Below are 19,239 nucleotides of genomic sequence, written 5' to 3' on the forward strand. Positions count from 1 at the left end.
CATTTGATAAACAGAAAAACAAGAGGCTCACAGGCCTTATCAGTCACCAGAGTACTAGTTAAAAGTACTATAACTACTCCCAAGGGTTATGAAATCTAGAAAAAATTCCTGTTCTGAATATCTAAGCTAAATTCTAAGATTCCGCAACAGTATAAAACAAGATGTATTCTTAAAACTTCAAAACCCTCAAAAGTCCATACACTGATGAAAGGCTTTACATAATATAATAGGTGTATTAACATTAAAAGATATGAGTCAAAGCCTGGGTTGTGAAATTCACCATCATGTTTAATATTCCTAAATATGCATTTAGATTTTATACCATATCAGTCCTTCAACTCATCATTATAATTTTGGCACCACCCTGAAAGCAAACACTTACCTCCTAGGATCATGAACTTTACAATTTTGGTACAGGACTATCTACTCTTTCTAAATATCCATTTAGTTTCAAATTAGTATCAATAGCACTAAAGAAGATGTTATTAAAAGGTTTTACAAATAAACACTATATACTGAGTTTGGACCCATCCTGGGGTCAAAACCCCTACCCTAGGGATCATGAAATTTACAATTTTGGTGGGTCTTTCTGCTCTACATCACTATGCATTTAGTATTTCTTACATAATTATGTGCAGTTGTATAGAAGTAGATTTTTGAAAATTGGTCAATTTTTTGGCTTTTTTTTTTGCCCCACCCCTAAGGCTCCAGGGGTGCAGGAGTCCTGAAATTTACACATTTATGTCCCCCTTATCCCAAAGATGCTTCATACCAAATTTGATAAGAATTGGAATGGTAGTTATCAAGAAAAAGTTAAAAATGTTCAATTGTTAATGCATGACGGATGATGCACAACAATGGACGACAACCAACTGCAATAGGTCAACAAATAAGGGAACCAAAATACTAATGTACCCAAGTCAGTAAACACATTCAAAACTGTGCCAAAAATCTCAGTCCGAACTTTACCATTTTTCCCTTTTACAAATTCCTGAGAGATACTACGGAAACGAAGCGTGAAACTAAAGAAACGTTTATTCTAGGATACAAACCTACATTAAACGCTCCATAAAATGCAGAACTTTATATAATTTAGAAACATTACCACACATTATAAATCTGTTTTATTTGATTGTCAATACATAAGTCAGAAGTCAATAGCTATGTAAACAAACTTGTCGGTCGTATATAACTTGTCATTATTATTGTACATATTGTATATTTTATATCCTGCACAGACAAGTAAGCTGTGTTTTTGTTTTTTTTTTCTCATGTAATACTTCATAACGTTGTATCATTACCTCATAATGATCTTTGTTACTCACCAGACAGTTTTGTCCAGCTGATATATTCCAAAGTTTTCCAGATCTGTGTTGGTTATTTCCCCCTGCATTGTAAAATACACTTTAAGTATTTAATTGTTAATTAATTCACACCCTTTCCCCCAACAGAAGAAAGTGAACAAATACCAAAAGCAGCAGCATCAAGACCCAACCAACATCCATTACCAGTTCAGATCTATAGTACAAGTACAATAATATAACAATTTCATGTTTCCTCTTGCATTCTTCATTCATCCATTACCAGTTCAGATCTATAGTACACGTACAATAATATAACAATTTCATGTTTCCTCTTGCATTCTTCCAGTATACTCGATACACTACTATTTTCACATAGTGCACAATTACTATTTCTTTGGTTTGAAAATATTTTATTGTAACTGAATTTACAAAGGGATTGAGCACAAGTTCTTAAAACTGAGAATGCTCTATCTCTATTTCTTTCATGTCTTGTTCCAATTTTTCAAATTGAGAAAACTGAAACAACTCCGTTATTTCAGAACAAAAGGCCCATGGGCCTTAATGCTCAACTGAGTCACTTTAGATATTTGCATATTGATATGATTTAGTATGGCCATGCTTATAGTGAAAATATTTTTTTTTTCAAATTTCCTATATACATGTACATTTTTATGTAAACCTTTGATCCCCTATTCAAGCCAAACCTAAGGAAATATGAATCTGCACTACATGGGAATGCTTGCATATTACCATCAAATATCAAACAAAATTTCAATGAAAAATTTTGATCCTCTACTGACGCCCCATCCTACCACCAGGTCATCATTTGAAAGAAACTGAACCTGTGGGCACCTGAGCATGTTTGTATTACAGTGATGACAAATCATGACAATGCTGGTCTTGAGATTTGATTTGATGTAAAATTTCTTATCATTGCCAAGCATAAATTCATTCCTCTATTGTGGCCCCACTTTACCCCTGGGGGCCATAATCTGAATAAACTGAGAATGGTTGCATATTGATACCCTGCTGGTCTTGAGAAGACTTTTATCTTTAAATTCCTATACAAAACTTTGTTTCCATATTGCCATCCCCCCAATCATTTGAACCAACTTGAAACTGCACTACCTTAGGATATTTACATTAAAATAACTTTTCTTCTTCGGGATTTTAGAAGATTTTATATATATATATATATATATATATATATATGAGAACTATAATAATAATAATACTATAAGAATATCAAGGTTACTATGTACTATACTACAGTACAATAACAATACTAATAGCTGAGTACTGTACCTTGTATGAGAATATCAAGGTTACTATGTACTATACTACAGTACAATAACAAACTAATAGCTGAGTACTGTACCTTGTATGAGAATATCAAGGTTACTATGTACTATACTACAGTACAATAACAAGACTAATAGCTGAGTACTATACCTTGTATGAGCACAGTTCCTGTCTACAGGAGAATGACATCTGCTCTCTGGGGTCCATCAATGTCATCTGCTGAGCTTTGCGATTCACATTCAGCCATCTCTATACAAATAAACAGCGTACTGTATAACTATACAAATAAACAGCGTACTGTATACTATACAAATAAACAGCGTACTGTATACACTACACAAATAAACAGCGTACTGTATACTATACAAATAAACAGTGTACTGTATACTATACAAATAAACAGCGTACTGTATACACTACACAAATAAACAGCGTACTGTATACACTACACAAATAAACAGCGTACTGTATACTACACAAATAAACAGCGTACTGTATACACTACAAATAAACAGCGCACTGTATACTACACAAATAAACAGCATACTGTATACACTACACAAATAAACAGCGTACTGTATACACTACACAAATAAATAGCGTACTGTATATACTACACAAATAAACTGCGTACTGTATTCACTACACAAATAAACAGCGTACTGTATACTGATTTTTTAAGTCACCATATTGTCATATAAAAAATTTATCCCCTATTGTGGTCTTACTTTGACCCTTGACCTTGTGACCACAAAATCAACAAGCATTCTGAGAGTATTGCATGGCAATACATAGTCTCCAACCGGTTGCAAATATCACTGTACCACAACAATATTCAAAGTTCATTATGTAGGTTATGGTAAAAGGGAAAATTGGGGAACTATTCGAGTAGAGACTAGACCAAGAAAAAAGACAAATTCATAATTAGGTTTAAATCTTTAACCAAGTCAATAAACTGTGACATGTAGATGATCATGAATAATTTAGCTATATTGTAGTATTACTATGCTAGAAGTTTTAATGAGTGTAGTATTCTTAATTCTTATCTACAGAGATAAGAAACTTGGATGTAAACTAACAATTCATGCTATTTTTCCACGTCCAAGGGCAATAACTTAATGGAAAATCAACGGACCATGATGAAATTCAAACTTGATCTGTAACTTGTTATGGCAAAGCAATGTACCTAATATCAAATCAATATCTGCAAGCACAACCAAAAAAAGTCCGGAAAGCTGATAATTCATGCTATTTTTCTAAGTCCAAGGGCCATAACTAAGTGAAAAATCAACAGACCAAGACGAAATTCAAACTTGATCTGTAACTTGTTATCGCAAAGCAATGTACCTAATATCAAATGAATATCTGCAAGCACAACTAAAAAAGTCAGGAAAACTGATTATTCATGACAATTTATACCAAATACAAGAGGTACTGTGAGCAATGCTCACTAAGAATACTGGTGCCCCGCTTACCCCAATCTCCCAAAGGGTGTTGGTAATGGGTATAAACTACCTCTTTTCTGAGTGTAAAAAACAAATGGCATGACAAACCAAACCATATTGCTACTTCGATGTCCAGTGCGTGTGACCTTTGACCTTTTGACCCCAAAATCAATAGGGAACATCTTCATCCCATAGGTAGTCCATATGTATGATATGGTGACTGTAGGTGGAAAGGATATGGTGACTGTAGGTGGAAAGGATATGGTGACTGTAGGTGGAAAGGATAACGCTTTAGAGCCCGGAAACTATATTGTTACAGTGGAACCCCGTTATTACGTTCCACCTTTATTACGTTAGTCCGCATATTATGTTGGAATTTCAAAGCACAAAACCATTTCTTAACAAACCTATATCAAATAGACCTCGTTATTATGTTGTCCTAAAATGCCGGGACTCGGTATTACATTGTAAAAATTCCGACAAAAACGTAATAAACCCTTAATTATTCAATAGTGATTCCCAAAATAATAAGCCATTCACACCTTGACTGCCTAAGGCAGTCACCACGTAAATTTCCTGGTCTGTTTGGGGATTAGAGATGCTTGACTGATCACGCTTCGATAGATCTAGCGACATCAATACAGGTGAATACCCCGTATAGAAATCAGTGATAAACAATTAAATAATGTTTATTTAGAAATTGTACTCTATGAAATTTACTTCATTTTTCATATTTTGATAATCAAAGAAATAATTTCTCAACCACCTGCGTGTTCAGCATAGTGTGATTACCTTCGCTATTAAAACTCTATTCACGGACAGCTTTGGTACCAAACAAGAAAGACAAGATTTATCGTAGCAATGTTACAACCGCTTGGGTAACTGCTTGGACATAGATGACTAAAGGTGTTCAATTAAAAAAATTGTTTGTTGTTTGGACATGCAGCTTGGGTGTTCGTAAATCTCGTCCATACATACACCAATCTATCGGCCGATTCGTGCACGGCATTTACCTCAGTGAATATTTTAAAATCCCTTGATGCGCAAGTGATTTTAGTGCCATCATTTAGCGTTATAAATGAAATCTTCGTGCATCATTATATTTTTTTTTATGTGGATTGCGCTTAAATTGTTCTCCGTGCATGTTTATCGTTGGTGAGAAGTGTGCAAGTGTTGGGTATCGTGTGCGTTTTGTGTCTATAGTTTTGTTGTTTTTTGGGTGGGATTTTTTTATTGTGTTGTGTATTGTGTAATTAGAGAACTTAATAAAAACGATGTTTTGTTATTTTTTAATACGAATGTTGAATACGAACCGGAACGAGTTATTGAGAGAAATTTACATGAACGCATTGTTTTAAAGTTGAACAAAATGGCGGCCAAAACGAATGCAGAAAAAGCAACGTTTATCAAAACATCCTTATGTATCCTACACCGAAATAAAGAAAAGGGATAAGAACATGAAGAATTACGGACATTAAAGATAAGATGTAAATAAAACAAAGTATCATAGTCTTTTAAACAAAGAAACAGTAAAGATATATTCACACACCCCTTCACGGAGTACCAACAGACGATATACAATTTCCAAATGATATTTTTAACTGATTTAACTGGGAACGTTTATTACGTTGCCCCCGGTATTACGTTATTTTATCGTGACAAAATAGAAAACGTAATAACGGGGTTCCACTGTACTTCAATGTCCAGTGCGCTTGACCTTTGAACCCCAAAATCGATAGGGAACATCTTCATCCTATGGGTAGTCCATATGTATGATATGGTGACTGTAGGTGGAAAGGATAACACTTTATAGCCCGGAAACCATGTTGCTACTTCGATGTCCAGTGCGCTTGACCTTTGACATTTTGACCCCAAAATCGATAGGTAACCTCTTCATCCCATGGGTAGTCCATATATATAATATGGTGACAGTAGGTGGAAAGGATAATGCTTTAGAGCCCGGAAACCATTGCGTCGACAGAAAGACGGACAACCCGATTCCAGTAATACCCCCCCCCCCCCCAAACTTGTTGCGGGGGGTATAATAAAATAAATATCTGCAAGAAGAGAAAAAAGTGACAAAAACTGGACTGACGGACAGAAGGACGGAACGCAAACCTAAAGTCCCCTTGACTTCGTCGGTAGGGGACTAATAAGGGACATCTACTTATTAGAATGTACCAGTGAACTCAGTTTGATGTCTCTTTTAAGATACTGAACGGACATCTTTCTATATCCAGAGTAAATTAATCCCTTGACCTTAATTGTAATTTCTAAATTCATTGAGGATATCTATTTCATAAGGGGAACCAATGTACCAAGTTTTATGTCCATCAAGCAATTGGTTCTCAAAGTTATTGAGCAGACACTATGTACACAGTAAATTGAACCTTGACTTTATGACCTAAAAATGAATAGGGACATGACCATACCGAAAAAAAGTTATAACTAACTAAGTTCTAATTAAAGTATAACTTAATTATACCTAGGCCTTGAGGTGCAAAAAAGTTATAACGAAAAAGTAACTTTTCTGGACTTAACCATTTTCATGTATAACTAAAATGTAACTTTTTGGACTTTGTCATTTTCACATAAAACTAAAATGTAACTTTTCTGGTCTTAACCATTTTCAAGCATATCCAATACATATGTACATGTACCAGTTTTGGGACTGTCATTTGGGGTTGGGGGGATACCAATACTTTTTGACACTTCATTTTTCATAGTAACTAATTGAATGTTAACTGGATTGACTTTTGTAAATTTTTAGTGATCATTCACTTTCAAACACTTCAGTGTCAATTTAGTGAACTACAGTACACGACACGAGTTTTATACACCCCACCGTGGAAAGACCACAGTGGAAAATCCACGGAGATACACCGTGTCCTCTGTGTTCCACGGTGTGTGTTATTTGCGAATACACACAGCTGCTAAGAGCTTTGTTCTGGCCACGGGTGCCTTGCGGGAGATGGGAAAATGTGCTGCAGGCCAAATAATCAAGATAAGGGTGGAATTTTAAGAAAAGAAAAAAATGTCAATATTTTCCCCCCTGATACTTATATTGTTTTTCAGCATTTTGAGCCAATTCCAACGATACCAAACACTATATGTCATGTTTTTAAGAAAACCTGGTTTTGAATTTTTTTCTTTTTGTCTTCTTTCTTCATTAAAATATGCTTAAATTCTATGTTTAAATAATGTATACTTGCAGGCAATTCCTGTTTTGAATGCGAATTAGTATATTCAGTAAATGAAAAACATACATGTACAACATGTGATAGGGATATTTAATAATTACCGATGCTCTCTCTCTCTCTCTCTCTGACAAATGCGCTGTTTAACCTAATTACTTCCATCATATTGTGTTGATATGCATCTTGACAAATATAACTTGATCCAATATAGAAATTAGAGCATTGTCGATGATTAACAAATTGGAATTAATTTATTACGTAATTAATAGAGGCAAAAATACAAACCATCGAATGATTCATTTTTAAAATCCCGAGTTAATTACATTTGACTGAGACTTATATTATGTACTTTGATAGAGGTTTTCATAAAAAAAAAGTTCATCGGGAGTGTCTGGATAATGCAATGATTTTTGTATGATAAGTATATACCATGCAAATTCCTAGGGTCTTTGTCACAGTATAACTAAATTACGGTTAGCTAATCTGGGTTTTGACTTTTCATGAAAAGTGTGAAATATATTGGGTCGGCGCGATATCAGATCTAGTCTAAGATCACGGGTATCTTGTGCCGACCCAATATATTTCACACTTTCCGCAAGAAGCTAAGCACTTCTGTTGATTTCAAATACATGGATTAGCTGACCCCCATTGTTCTACTGAAGCGAAAACCCCTTCGAATTTGCATGGAATGTACAAGTTATACACAGGTCATTGTTATAGTCATACATCATAGTACCGCTAACCCGACAAACATTTTTTTTTTTATTTTGAATAAGTTATTGAATGACGAAGTATGACCAAACTGCAGATTGAACTTTATAGAGCCCCGTGCTAACATTACTTATATTTTCCAATGTATCAATGTATCAAAAGGGGTATGTTGTCGGTTAAGTTGTGTAAAATTCTTGACAAGTAATAAAATAACAACAAAAATGGCTTAAATTGTCCGATTACGAAAACCATAAATTGGGAGCATGTGTGTGTGTGTGTGTGTGTGTCGTAGTAGTCTGAAACTGTCTCAATTTCCCCTTCCGACTATCAATATTTAAGGATGTAAATCCTCGGTGTCAAATGCAACTAGTTCATGGAAAAAAAAAACTAATATCAATATAAGCAGAAATGACTTAACGATTATTTGCTTTTATTCATATACGCTATCGATTATTAAAATCTTTAATTTAATCTTTAGATGCATTAGATAATGAGAGAGAGAGAGAGAGAGAGAGAGAGAGAGAGAGAGAGAGAGAGAGAGAGAGAGAGAGAGAGAGAGAGAGAGAGAATTCAAGTGGTAATCATTGATTATAATATTCATGAATGTATGCAGATACGGGAAGTTTAATACGTTCAGTATAAATCTTGAAAGTATAATTTCTTTCTGATTAATTATTCATCCCCTTTCATTCTTATTTCCCATTTCGTTTTCTTTACATGTTAAATTTTTCGGCTGGTCCGGGTTAGGACTAATGAATGAGCCCCCGTCCCCCTTCTTCTAAAACGATGTTACGTGCTTAGCTGTCTATCTCCCTCTCAGTCAAAAATAAAATAAATAATGCTATACATAATGCAACATCATTGGATTTACTGGATAATTCTTCGATTGCACCTTCATAATACATGTTAATGCAAGCGGACTATTTAGGCTTTTTTTCCCCCATCTTCGCTAGCCGAGATTATTCGTCCACGAAGGCACAGTTGACTCAAAACCCATTGCTAGCGGGGATTAGATGAATTTTACCCCTGTATTATGTTATAACTGACCAAAACCTAGTACGTTTGTTTTACAACTTTCATTCAGAAGACGCGCAATTAGTTATTGAGTTACTGAATAAACGAGAAAACGTCTGTATTTTTATTTCAATCGTTGTCAACTGTATACTTTGTGATATTTCAAGACTACATGTACTCAATTCAATTTATTGGATCTCATCACCATTATGCAATGGTATACAAAAATATAAAGACAAAAGGCTTTTATATATACATTTAATAAATAATACATGTATGGGCATTATAGGTAGGGGAGCACATTTTATTTTATTATTTTCTTAATGAAAGTACGGAGTTTTCTAAAGTTTTTTTTTTAAAGTAAAGATATTTTTAATATTTATTTGTTTAGGTGATAAAAATTTGATTTTTTGCTCACATTGCTTCACAGTTGAGTTCATAATGAAATTCATATACAATGTAAACATGATTGTGTTATTCCTACCACTCGTCGGTACATTGTTTCACGGCACGTGCAATTTCACCAAATAAAAGAAGGGTCATGAACAACGACAATCACATGCCAGTAATGTCAATTTGATAAATAGCAGTTCAAAGAAATGTGTACCATAAGCAATGGTTTATTTTTACGTAAAGTTTTCATTGTAATTAGGAATATGTGATTAAGGTCAGCTATATACATGTACATGTGAACGTCTGCAGGGAAGTCTACATACGGATATGTACCGAAAACACCAACGTATCATTAAACAACAATTACAAGAATTGAATGATTGATAGCTAATTTCTAAATAATTAATGGGATGGGGGCATGCATGCTGGCCAAGCGAAAAGGTTTTTTGGGTGAATATTTCGGAAATTATTTCTTTGTTTTATCACACGGAGGTACACGGTGGCATCGACGGAGGTACAGGTGACATCCACGGAGATGCGCGGTGGCATCCACGGAGATCCTCCGTGAACTTCAATGTCTAGCTCGCGCGGAAAAATAGGACTTCAAAGGGGCCGACAATTTTAAAGGTCCACGGTGTTTGGGGCAAATTTGTTCCACCGCGTTGCGTGGAACACGCATAAAACTCGTGTCGTGTACTGTATGTCATTTCTTATTTAGCCACAAAAAAGCTAGTCAGAGGGAAAGGACTAAGACCATGTTTATCAAAATTCGGCCTAACGTCCAAAGTGAATAATTTTTTGTTAGAAATATCCTCTAACATGTTCTTTTCCTATAATGTACTGGTTTTTATACTATAGTTCGTGAAAGAACACTATTTTTAGGTTTACATTACTAGTATAAATCCTATAATTTGCTCTACTTTGTAAGATTGCGTCATACAACGTCGCTATATATTATTAGAAGTGGTAACGTATTGTAAAACATAATTATGCAATGAGCAGTTTAATATATAATAAGATCTTGAAAAAGAAATTTTCTTTCAAAATACGCAATAAGGTTATTTTACTTATAGCCCGAATGGCACACCATATTTTTCAATCCTGCCTTCATTCGGCCATTTTCACACGCCGCGCCGTTAGCCTGTTTGTGCTGTTCGTGGAAGTTGCAGAGGATGTACTCATCGCATTTCAACGTAAGTTTTAGAAATATGAATATACTTCACCTCTACTCGTTAAACTGTATAACCAAATAGGTGTACCAATTGCTCTTAAAAATAATAAACAAGTCGCATGGAACGAATAGTATGGTGCGCCTGTGGTGTGTTGACAAACACATAATATTCACGCATTGGGCTGTTGGAAATCCCACAACAAATCTGTTAACTGTTGTCAACATATATTTATTGTTTATCTATTATAATTATATATTGTTAAGATTTAAAATTGTATGTATATCAGCTGATCAGAAAAATCAGCTGTTTCACGATCATGCCATTTTCAATTCCAAGTGCATGACCTTCTCGGGTCTATTTGAATTTTCTTACATGATGTTTGACTCACTTCACACTTTGAACATTCCATGTATCATTGTATGGTCTAAAAAGTATTTGTATAGGTTAAAGAGACATATAATTGTATATAGATGTATATTTCCATAATGGTATATGTCTCTGGGGTAACATGTAGGCCTGTGGGGGGTTATAGGTTGAATAATTTTCGAATGATTTGGTATTCTAGTATTCTACTATGTTTAAACTTAACTTAGTGATTATTTAGTAATCAAATAAAAGTTATATGATGAATCGATACATTTCTTCAATTTACTGTAAACAAAAACTGTTTCTGTGGTTTGGAATCTGTCTGGTATTAGTGCATAATAAATAACTTCATAAGTCAATAAATATATTCTTGTTGTAGTGATGACATTTGCAAAATCTGTGAGAATAGAAAAAAATGTGTTAGGGTCAACAGAAATTTTTAATTAGGGTAGGTCGAGAAAGTGGAAACCAATTAACATATATATATATTTTTTGGCCTTACGCGGAAACATGGATTAGAAAAGTCAGAATGATTTTTACATTCAATAATTTTTAAATACTTAAAAGCAACATTAAGCCAGGAAAATCATAAGAACAGTTTGGTTTTATAATTTAAATGTGCCATATTTCAAGATAAATTGTAAAACATGTCAAACTTAATTTCAACAATTACACTTACAACTTACATGCCTGCATTGGGATTAGATATAGAATCACTCAGAGAATGTTGAATTTCATGGGTACTACCATGATTTAAGCATATATTTTTTTATCTCCTTTATATTATTGAATATTAAATTTTTCCATACATCTCCCACAAGAAAGAGTATGAAACATAAAAATATTTTGTGAATTTGCTGATAATTGTGAAGTAAGATAATATATCAACATTAGCTACAACAAAAATTATTAGATGGGGAATCAAATTAAAATGAAATGTTTGTGTTTATAATTATTTATGCAGAAATGTACATGTAACTAAACTGTCCTCTATTGTTTAGTTGGAGACTAATAGAATCCTTCATTAGTACGAGTGTGAGATAGGGAAATTCCACCGAGGGGACAAGATTCGCAGTCTTGGACGAGGCTTTGCCGAGTCCTAGACAGCGAATCTTGTTCCAGAGGTGGAATTTCCCTATCCCACATGAGTAAATAATGAAGGATTATTTTTCTCACATTTTAACTACAGTTTAGTGCATAAAATTAGGAGTTTTCAGAAAATTTTAGATTATCAAAATCCTCATTTGAACTCCGATGCAAAAACTAATTAGATAGGCAGAAAGAGCATACCCGAAAATGGTTTACACTGTAAGTGTAAACTAAAAACCCCAAGGTTGTCCACCAGAAAGCTATACTACATTAAAATTTAAAGATAACAATGCAATATATTTTTACTTCACTGTGTAACGTAGATCTTCACCGTGTAACGTAAATCATAGAAAATATGTGACGTCACAATCAAATGACGTCGCAGCAGTGTGAGACAGAAAAATCTCACATGGCTGTCTCACATGGGTAAAGTCGATCTCACACTTGTGAGAAATGTCAATCTCCCACCGAATACATAAATGTAATTTTTCTGAATTCTGTATCAATGAAAATACATGAGGGCATGAAAGTACAACTTTTATATGAATATTATAATACAGGGGTTCGTGTTTGCCCAACTATCTATTTTGTATTGCTTGTAGGAGTTATGAGATTGATCACTGTTTGTTATCTTCACCTTTCATTTATGATATAGTTTTGATAATGATATAATACTGGAGTAATTTGAATTTCAGGATGATATAATATGTACAGCAAAAATTGATGGCAAGGGTGACATGAATCAGATTGACAAGAATCCATATTCCTACTCCTCAATAATGCTATCATCACTACCATCAGATTCATCAATGATAGTGGCATCAGTGACACATGCGGATAAGTGTTGGACATCACTGCAGGAATAGCTTCCTTGTTGTGCCTGCCAATAGCAAGGTACCAGATTATACAGCAGTTATGTGGAAACAGATTCCCACAATAGGGGGACCAGATTGACACCTACATTGTACAGTATCAGGCAGTTATATCAGAACTGGAAAAACTGGATCCAAACAAGACTATATTGCTTGGAAGAAACATGTCGACTCTAAAGTTTAACCCTTATTAACCCATGGCACTTCTATGTCATTTGAAATATACCTGTGGAGGTTTTTAAAGTGTTTTTTTGGGGGGGGGGGGGGGGGGTTGGGGGGTTATTATTTGGAAGAATTCATATTTGATGATTCAAATGAAAATCTGCAGGTTGAATTATGAATGTCATAATGTACTTTTTGAATGATGAAAAGTGTAGAGTCAAAAGTTATCAAATTGTCAAAAACACTGGTCAGGTCTCAATTCATCATCTTGGACACCTTGCAGTTGGAATTATGATCTCTATGAAGAAATGCTGAAAATCTTGCAAAAGAGGAAATGACAAGTTGGGTCCAAGGCACTTGCATATATGCATGAGAAGGTGTTCTATCCAGGCTTGAGGTCAATTACATAGCAATGTAACGCCTTACATTACCTAGAAAATTTCACATTACCATTACTCCTGTTTTGAAATATAATGTATTACATTACTTGAGAGTGAATTTACATTACACATTTACATAACATACTGTCATATATTAAAGAAATGGCAGAAAAATTATTTCTGAATTATGATTTTTAATTATACATTAATATAAGAACACAAAATATTCAGCAATGTTAGGAAACATATCTATTAAGTTATTCATTGCATTTGATTGTCATCAATGTTTCAAATGCTTCAGTCAATCACTAATAAAATGAATTATTCTAAATCTTCGAAATATCATCAAATATTTGAAGTAGTGTGAATGTAATGAAAAATAATGTACAGTACAGTATACATTACATTACCATTACTTGTAATGCAAAAATGGTCCATTACACCCCCATTACATTGAAACTGGTTGTCATTTAATTACCATTACCCCAGGCCTGGTTCTGTCGAGAGGTATTGAAATTCTCTGTAGAGACTTTGTCTCAGGAAGTGGCCGAGATTGATTGTGACAATTTTGTTGGATGTGAATTTACTGACACACATGTCTACACTTGCTACACAATATAGCATGTGGTGGTTTCAACAAGAAAGTTCTTACTCTGCAGGAAATGACGAATAGCTAATGGATTCACATTTTTTCTGACTTTTCTTCTGTACATTAGATGCATTGGAAAAACTTTCCTTTCCATTATCTTTTGCTAGTTCATTCTTTGAAATAAAATCAAGTCCGAAAATAAAGTATTTTGGTTTGGTTTTTTTCAATGAATTTTAAAAATGTAATCTGTAATCCTTGCATATTTTCTTGGTGTTCTGTGATTGTTATTTTTATTTGTATTCAGGTATAATTTCATCTTCAGTGTCTTGAAAGAAATTAATTTTTCAATAACGCCAAGAAAAATGTAGTTAACAGTATGATTAAAAAAAAAAAATATGGACACGGGTAGGAATTGAACCCGGATCTCCCGATTGAAGGACGGGCTCTCTACCACTAAGCCACGACATCTATGACGTCACACCCTTAAAAATCTTTTATACGTTTACTTGCTCTAGTTAACGATATACTTTCGATATATCGGCAATAGTTTTAGTTATATCAATGCATGTTCTATAAATTCTTTTCATTTTGATCTTAGTAATTCTGTTGGTGTCGTCTAAATAAAAACTTTCTATAGCATTGAAGGTCCGATTTGTCGGACAGCAGATTCGTTTGTTTACGCATCAAAATTCTATAGCTTTTGATAAAAACACCACATAGGGGTGTATTCTGCATGGAAATGATGTAGACTCCACATAAGTATGTTGTTTTAATTTTTCAAAGCAACATAATTAATAAAATACCCACAACTCTCACAAAAATAAATAATTCCGGATTGCTCTCGATTTAATTCAAAGTTGATATTCATCAACAGCACACCTTTCGATCCAAAAAATCGTTCGTGCAAAATTTATTTGTATTGATAGATTTTGATAGACTACAGTCAGTTTCTGGATCGAAGGTCGTGTTTTATATGAATTATATGACTAAATTTGAAAAAAGTGGAGATTTCTGCAGAAAACCAGACCGATACCGGTTTTGTCTTGTATAGAATTCCACAAGCTGACGTTTTGGCGGGGAAATCTTGGCACGTCGCGATGGTATAAAGATTATATTATCAAATGATAACAATTTTATTTCAATTAATTCTGCTTTATTTTTTAACACACCACAGGGCCGATATAGCTAAACATGGTCTTAGTCCTTTTAATGTTGAATTTTTAAATCTTTTTCTTTTGGGGGGGGGGGGGGGGAGGATTGAGGAATTGATTAGAAATTGCATGGAAAAATTACAAGGTTCGTACATGAAACATAGTTATGTGGCACACCTTGCTGTGTATAGTGAACTTACAGAGAGAGGAATGAGCTCAATTTTTTCCATTGTGGGAATCAATACTTCAGAATTTTTCCATGGAACCAAAACTTTTTTCTCCTGAGGTGTTCCCTGTAAGGATAACATATAAAATTATCTAAGTTATACAGTAGAAATTTCATATAATATTAAACACTGAAATCTTTTTGAAGATTGTCTGGATTACTATTTTTCCTGCAAGTGTTTTCCTCATATCAAATACACTGTATATATAGTGAAAGCAAGTATTGCACCAAAAATATTATGCATGACATGGGATCAATATGAAACTTTCCTGGATGATAGTATAACATTTGTAGATGTGCAGAACGATAGTCATTTTGTCTGCACGTACATTGCATTTATGGTACACAATATTTGAAATCAGAATACACAAGAGATCAATATGAAACCTTAATAGAATGATAGTATATCATTTGTAGATGTGCAAAATGATAGTCATTTTGTCTGCACATGCGTGCATGTCCATGCACGTGCATCACATTTTTGTACGCCAACTTTGTAATCAGTCTAACTTTTTTGTTGTTCATTGAAATTGTTTCACATTTATATCATAGGTGGATATTGAGACCCTTAATTGATTTGCATGGTCAAAATTATCAATCTGCACGCGCATGCATATACACTTCTTTTTGATTGGTTAATACTAAAATGTCTGTAACTCTCTTATTAATGAAGCGAAAGAGTTGATATTCACAGCAAAGGTAGATAATATGTGTACTTATATATTGGTGTAATACCAACGTACACGCGCATGTGCATTTATTGTCTTTCGAAAGTTCATTTTTGGAGGACGATAACGGTTTTGTTTTTCATCAAATTCTTTTGATGTTGAGGTTTTAGGTGTGTCTTGGTACTCCTTACATATTGCTGTGGTTAGAATTACTGCTCAGGTACCTCAGCACGTTCATGCATGCATGTGTGCTAATTTCTGATTGGACGATTTTTAAATCACTATAACTTCCTTATATTTGATGCAAAAAATTATGAAATTTATACTATGGGTATATGATACAAATACTTGTTGAATGACATTAATAAAAGTGCGGAATCATATAAAATTTGCATGCGCATGAATACACATGGATTGCTTCCTTTCATTTCTTGGTGCTGAAATTACCATATTGAACGTACTAATTAAAGGCTAAGATAAAATGATTTTTTTGCTATAGGTTTACAATGACACCACTTTTTAATTGGGGGATGTTTGGGGAACATATGTAACGGTCCCCGTCACAATTAAAACTAGTTGGTTTTTAAGATACACTTTCCACAATGACATCACCCCCTCAAAATGGAATAAACTTCCTTGAATTTCAAAAATTCTCAATCAAAATACCAGGTGCACAACTTTATTATTCATATAAATTATACAAAAAGTTATAATCAAATCTGTTCAAGATTTACCCTAAACAAATTATGTCTACCAACGGATGGCCAGACAGACAAGGTGATTCCAGCAAAACCCTCTAAACTTTGTTGAGGGTATAATAAGGTCCTCACTTCGAAAACTGTTAGAAAAGTTAGATGGACAAAGCATGTACTTTCAATGTAATATCTCCTCAAAACTGACCAAGTTCAGCAACCTGTATTTTTCTCAAAAATTCAAGAAAAACAAAATCCTTGCTACATGCACATCTTCAATACCCATACACTCTGTAAAATAAGAAGGTACTACCTTGTGACAGAGAAATGAAAATAGAAACAGAAAACTCAGAACAGACAAATGCACATACAGGCATCGCTGTACCATATGTCAAATCTAAAGACGGGCACATAAAAAGGAAAGCATAGGATAAAATATTTCATTGTGATGTTAATTAACATGAAAAGGCGTAAAGATGGTTGTAAATATACATATTACCATGGTTTTGTCACTCAAAACTTAAAATTACTGAATTTTTTTTTTATCTCTCAATTTCACATGAATTTACACACATGTTCAGGTCCAATTTACAAATGCATCATAGCTATCTGGTTTTGCAGTATTCAATTAGAAAATCACTTACCTTGTACATGGTGGTGGGCAACAATCCAAGGAACACATACTCTGTCTGCGGGGTCAGAAGGTCATGCCAGTACAAGTACTTCCTGTCCTGTAACATAAACTTTATTGTGACCAGAGAATCAATCAGATGGATGCCCCCTGAAAAGTTTAATAATCTAATTTGAAAAGTTTGATAATCTAATTTGATCCTCATCTAAAAGCATAAAATGTGTCACATTTTACCAGATTATGTCACATTGGGTCAGTGGACCTGTGGATAGCGTTCAGTCACTTACTTATATTTTAATGTATCTGATTTAATTAGCAACAATGTTACATGCTATGGTAAGTTTTTATTTAATCTAAAACTTTTATAAAATAAAAAGCCGCAAATATACTTCACAGCCAAAGACAACCATCCAACTTGAAAAAATTATTAACAAAAGCCAAATTCAATTCAACGCCTGAAAAATACGCAGTTTCTACATGTGGTGATTCAAGGTGTGGTACATGTCCCTTCCTAAAAACAGGACCTTCTATTACTTTTAAATGCGGAAAATATTTTACTGTAAATGATAACATGTCATGCAAGTCGAAAAACTTACTATACTGCATTATTTGCAACGGGTGTGGCGAGGAATATATTGGACAAACCGGAACACAACTAACAGCGAGGATGCGTGTCCATCACCAACAAATTAACGATCCCAGTACAAGAAATACCCCATGCAGCGAACACTTTGACAACAGTGCTAGAGGCAACTACAGCGTATTTCCATTTTATAAACTTAAAACAGACTCAACATCCATGAGACTTGCTAAAGAAAATTATTTCATTAAACTGTTTTCTCCTAAACTAAACAAACTTTAATCAATTCTGATTGTTAAACCTCTTAATTCATCAACTTTTATCATGTTAATGTTCATGCTTATTTTGTCCAAGTCACCTTTCCCGAATTTTTTGTATTATGACGTCATGTATGTATTCCCTCCTCGCAAAGACTATCATGACGTCACAATAGACGTCTCTAAGATAAACAACTTTGTATTCATTATTTAAAATTTGTATTCACCTGAGGATGGATGTTAAAATCCAGAAAGCGCTAGTGATTTAAATATATTTTGGAACTATATATTTTCCTGATTTTTTTATTGAATTATTTTGACTGTGTGATATCAACTCTTTCTATTTGGATTATATATATATATATTTAAAAGGGGGGGGGGGGGGGCGGGGGGGTATCAATGTTTTGCTTATGTCCCGGTAATCTCGCACTTGCTCGCGAGAATTGTTTTATTGACGCGCAAGAGCCATCAAAGCGCGATAACTCTGATGGGCTGGTAATAGGAAGTATTAATATGGCAACATACAAACACAAAGTTAGCTCACTAACTTACCTGAATTCATGCACGCTGTCATTCACCAGAAGTCTTAATAGTTTAATACTTCTACCTTGCTTCCTATTCTTTTACTATTCTAATTTTACTCTCAGTTTATCCGGTCTGTATTGCTAACTCGTACATAAAATTCCAGTTATTAAATGTTGTAATGACACGATGTTTAAAAATATTTTACCAATTTACTTGAAAATAGAGTTCATCCTTTTACAATGCCACAGAAGTATGCAGAGTTTGATAATCCTTGGTGCAAGGATTTTCTTTAAATTTTGCCCACAACCTGTAACGAACACACCCACACAAACATTAATCCCCTTCGCAACTAGTAGCGCGAGAGGATATAAAGGGAAAGCCAAACTGTCTATTTATGGTATTAAAATTTCTTTATTGTATGTTACTTAAAATAACAGTGTCTCTATTTGACAAATTAGCATAATTATGATAATCAATTAATAAAACAATTGTTTACTACATTGATATCAACCG

General features: G+C 33.9%; 1 protein-coding gene and 1 long non-coding RNA gene across 4 annotated transcripts in view; one reads left to right on the top strand and one right to left on the bottom strand.

The window, feature by feature from the left end:
• The window catches only part of LOC125649160 (CST complex subunit CTC1-like), a 73,584-nt gene that overhangs the window by 33,401 nt on the left and 20,944 nt on the right, over positions 1 to 19,239 (bottom strand). For all 3 annotated transcript variants that reach the window (XM_048876427.2, XM_048876426.2, XM_056164916.1), the window contains exons 9-12: positions 17,378 to 17,464; positions 15,348 to 15,440; positions 2,757 to 2,855; positions 1,326 to 1,387 (exon numbers count right to left, since the gene is read on the bottom strand). In XM_048876427.2, coding sequence (XP_048732384.1) covers positions 1,326 to 1,387; positions 2,757 to 2,855; positions 15,348 to 15,440; positions 17,378 to 17,464 — 341 coding nt within the window. The remainder of the gene's footprint in view (positions 1 to 1,325; positions 1,388 to 2,756; positions 2,856 to 15,347; positions 15,441 to 17,377; positions 17,465 to 19,239) is intronic.
• On the top strand, positions 10,239 to 14,199 carry LOC130054599 (uncharacterized). Its single transcript, XR_008802916.1, has 2 exons — positions 10,239 to 10,559; positions 12,689 to 14,199. It is a non-coding gene; the product is annotated as an uncharacterized LOC130054599 (long non-coding RNA).

Source organism: Ostrea edulis, chromosome 5 (assembly GCF_947568905.1).
Source record: "Ostrea edulis chromosome 5, xbOstEdul1.1, whole genome shotgun sequence".
NCBI classification, from domain to species: Eukaryota; Metazoa; Mollusca; class Bivalvia; order Ostreida; family Ostreidae; genus Ostrea; species Ostrea edulis.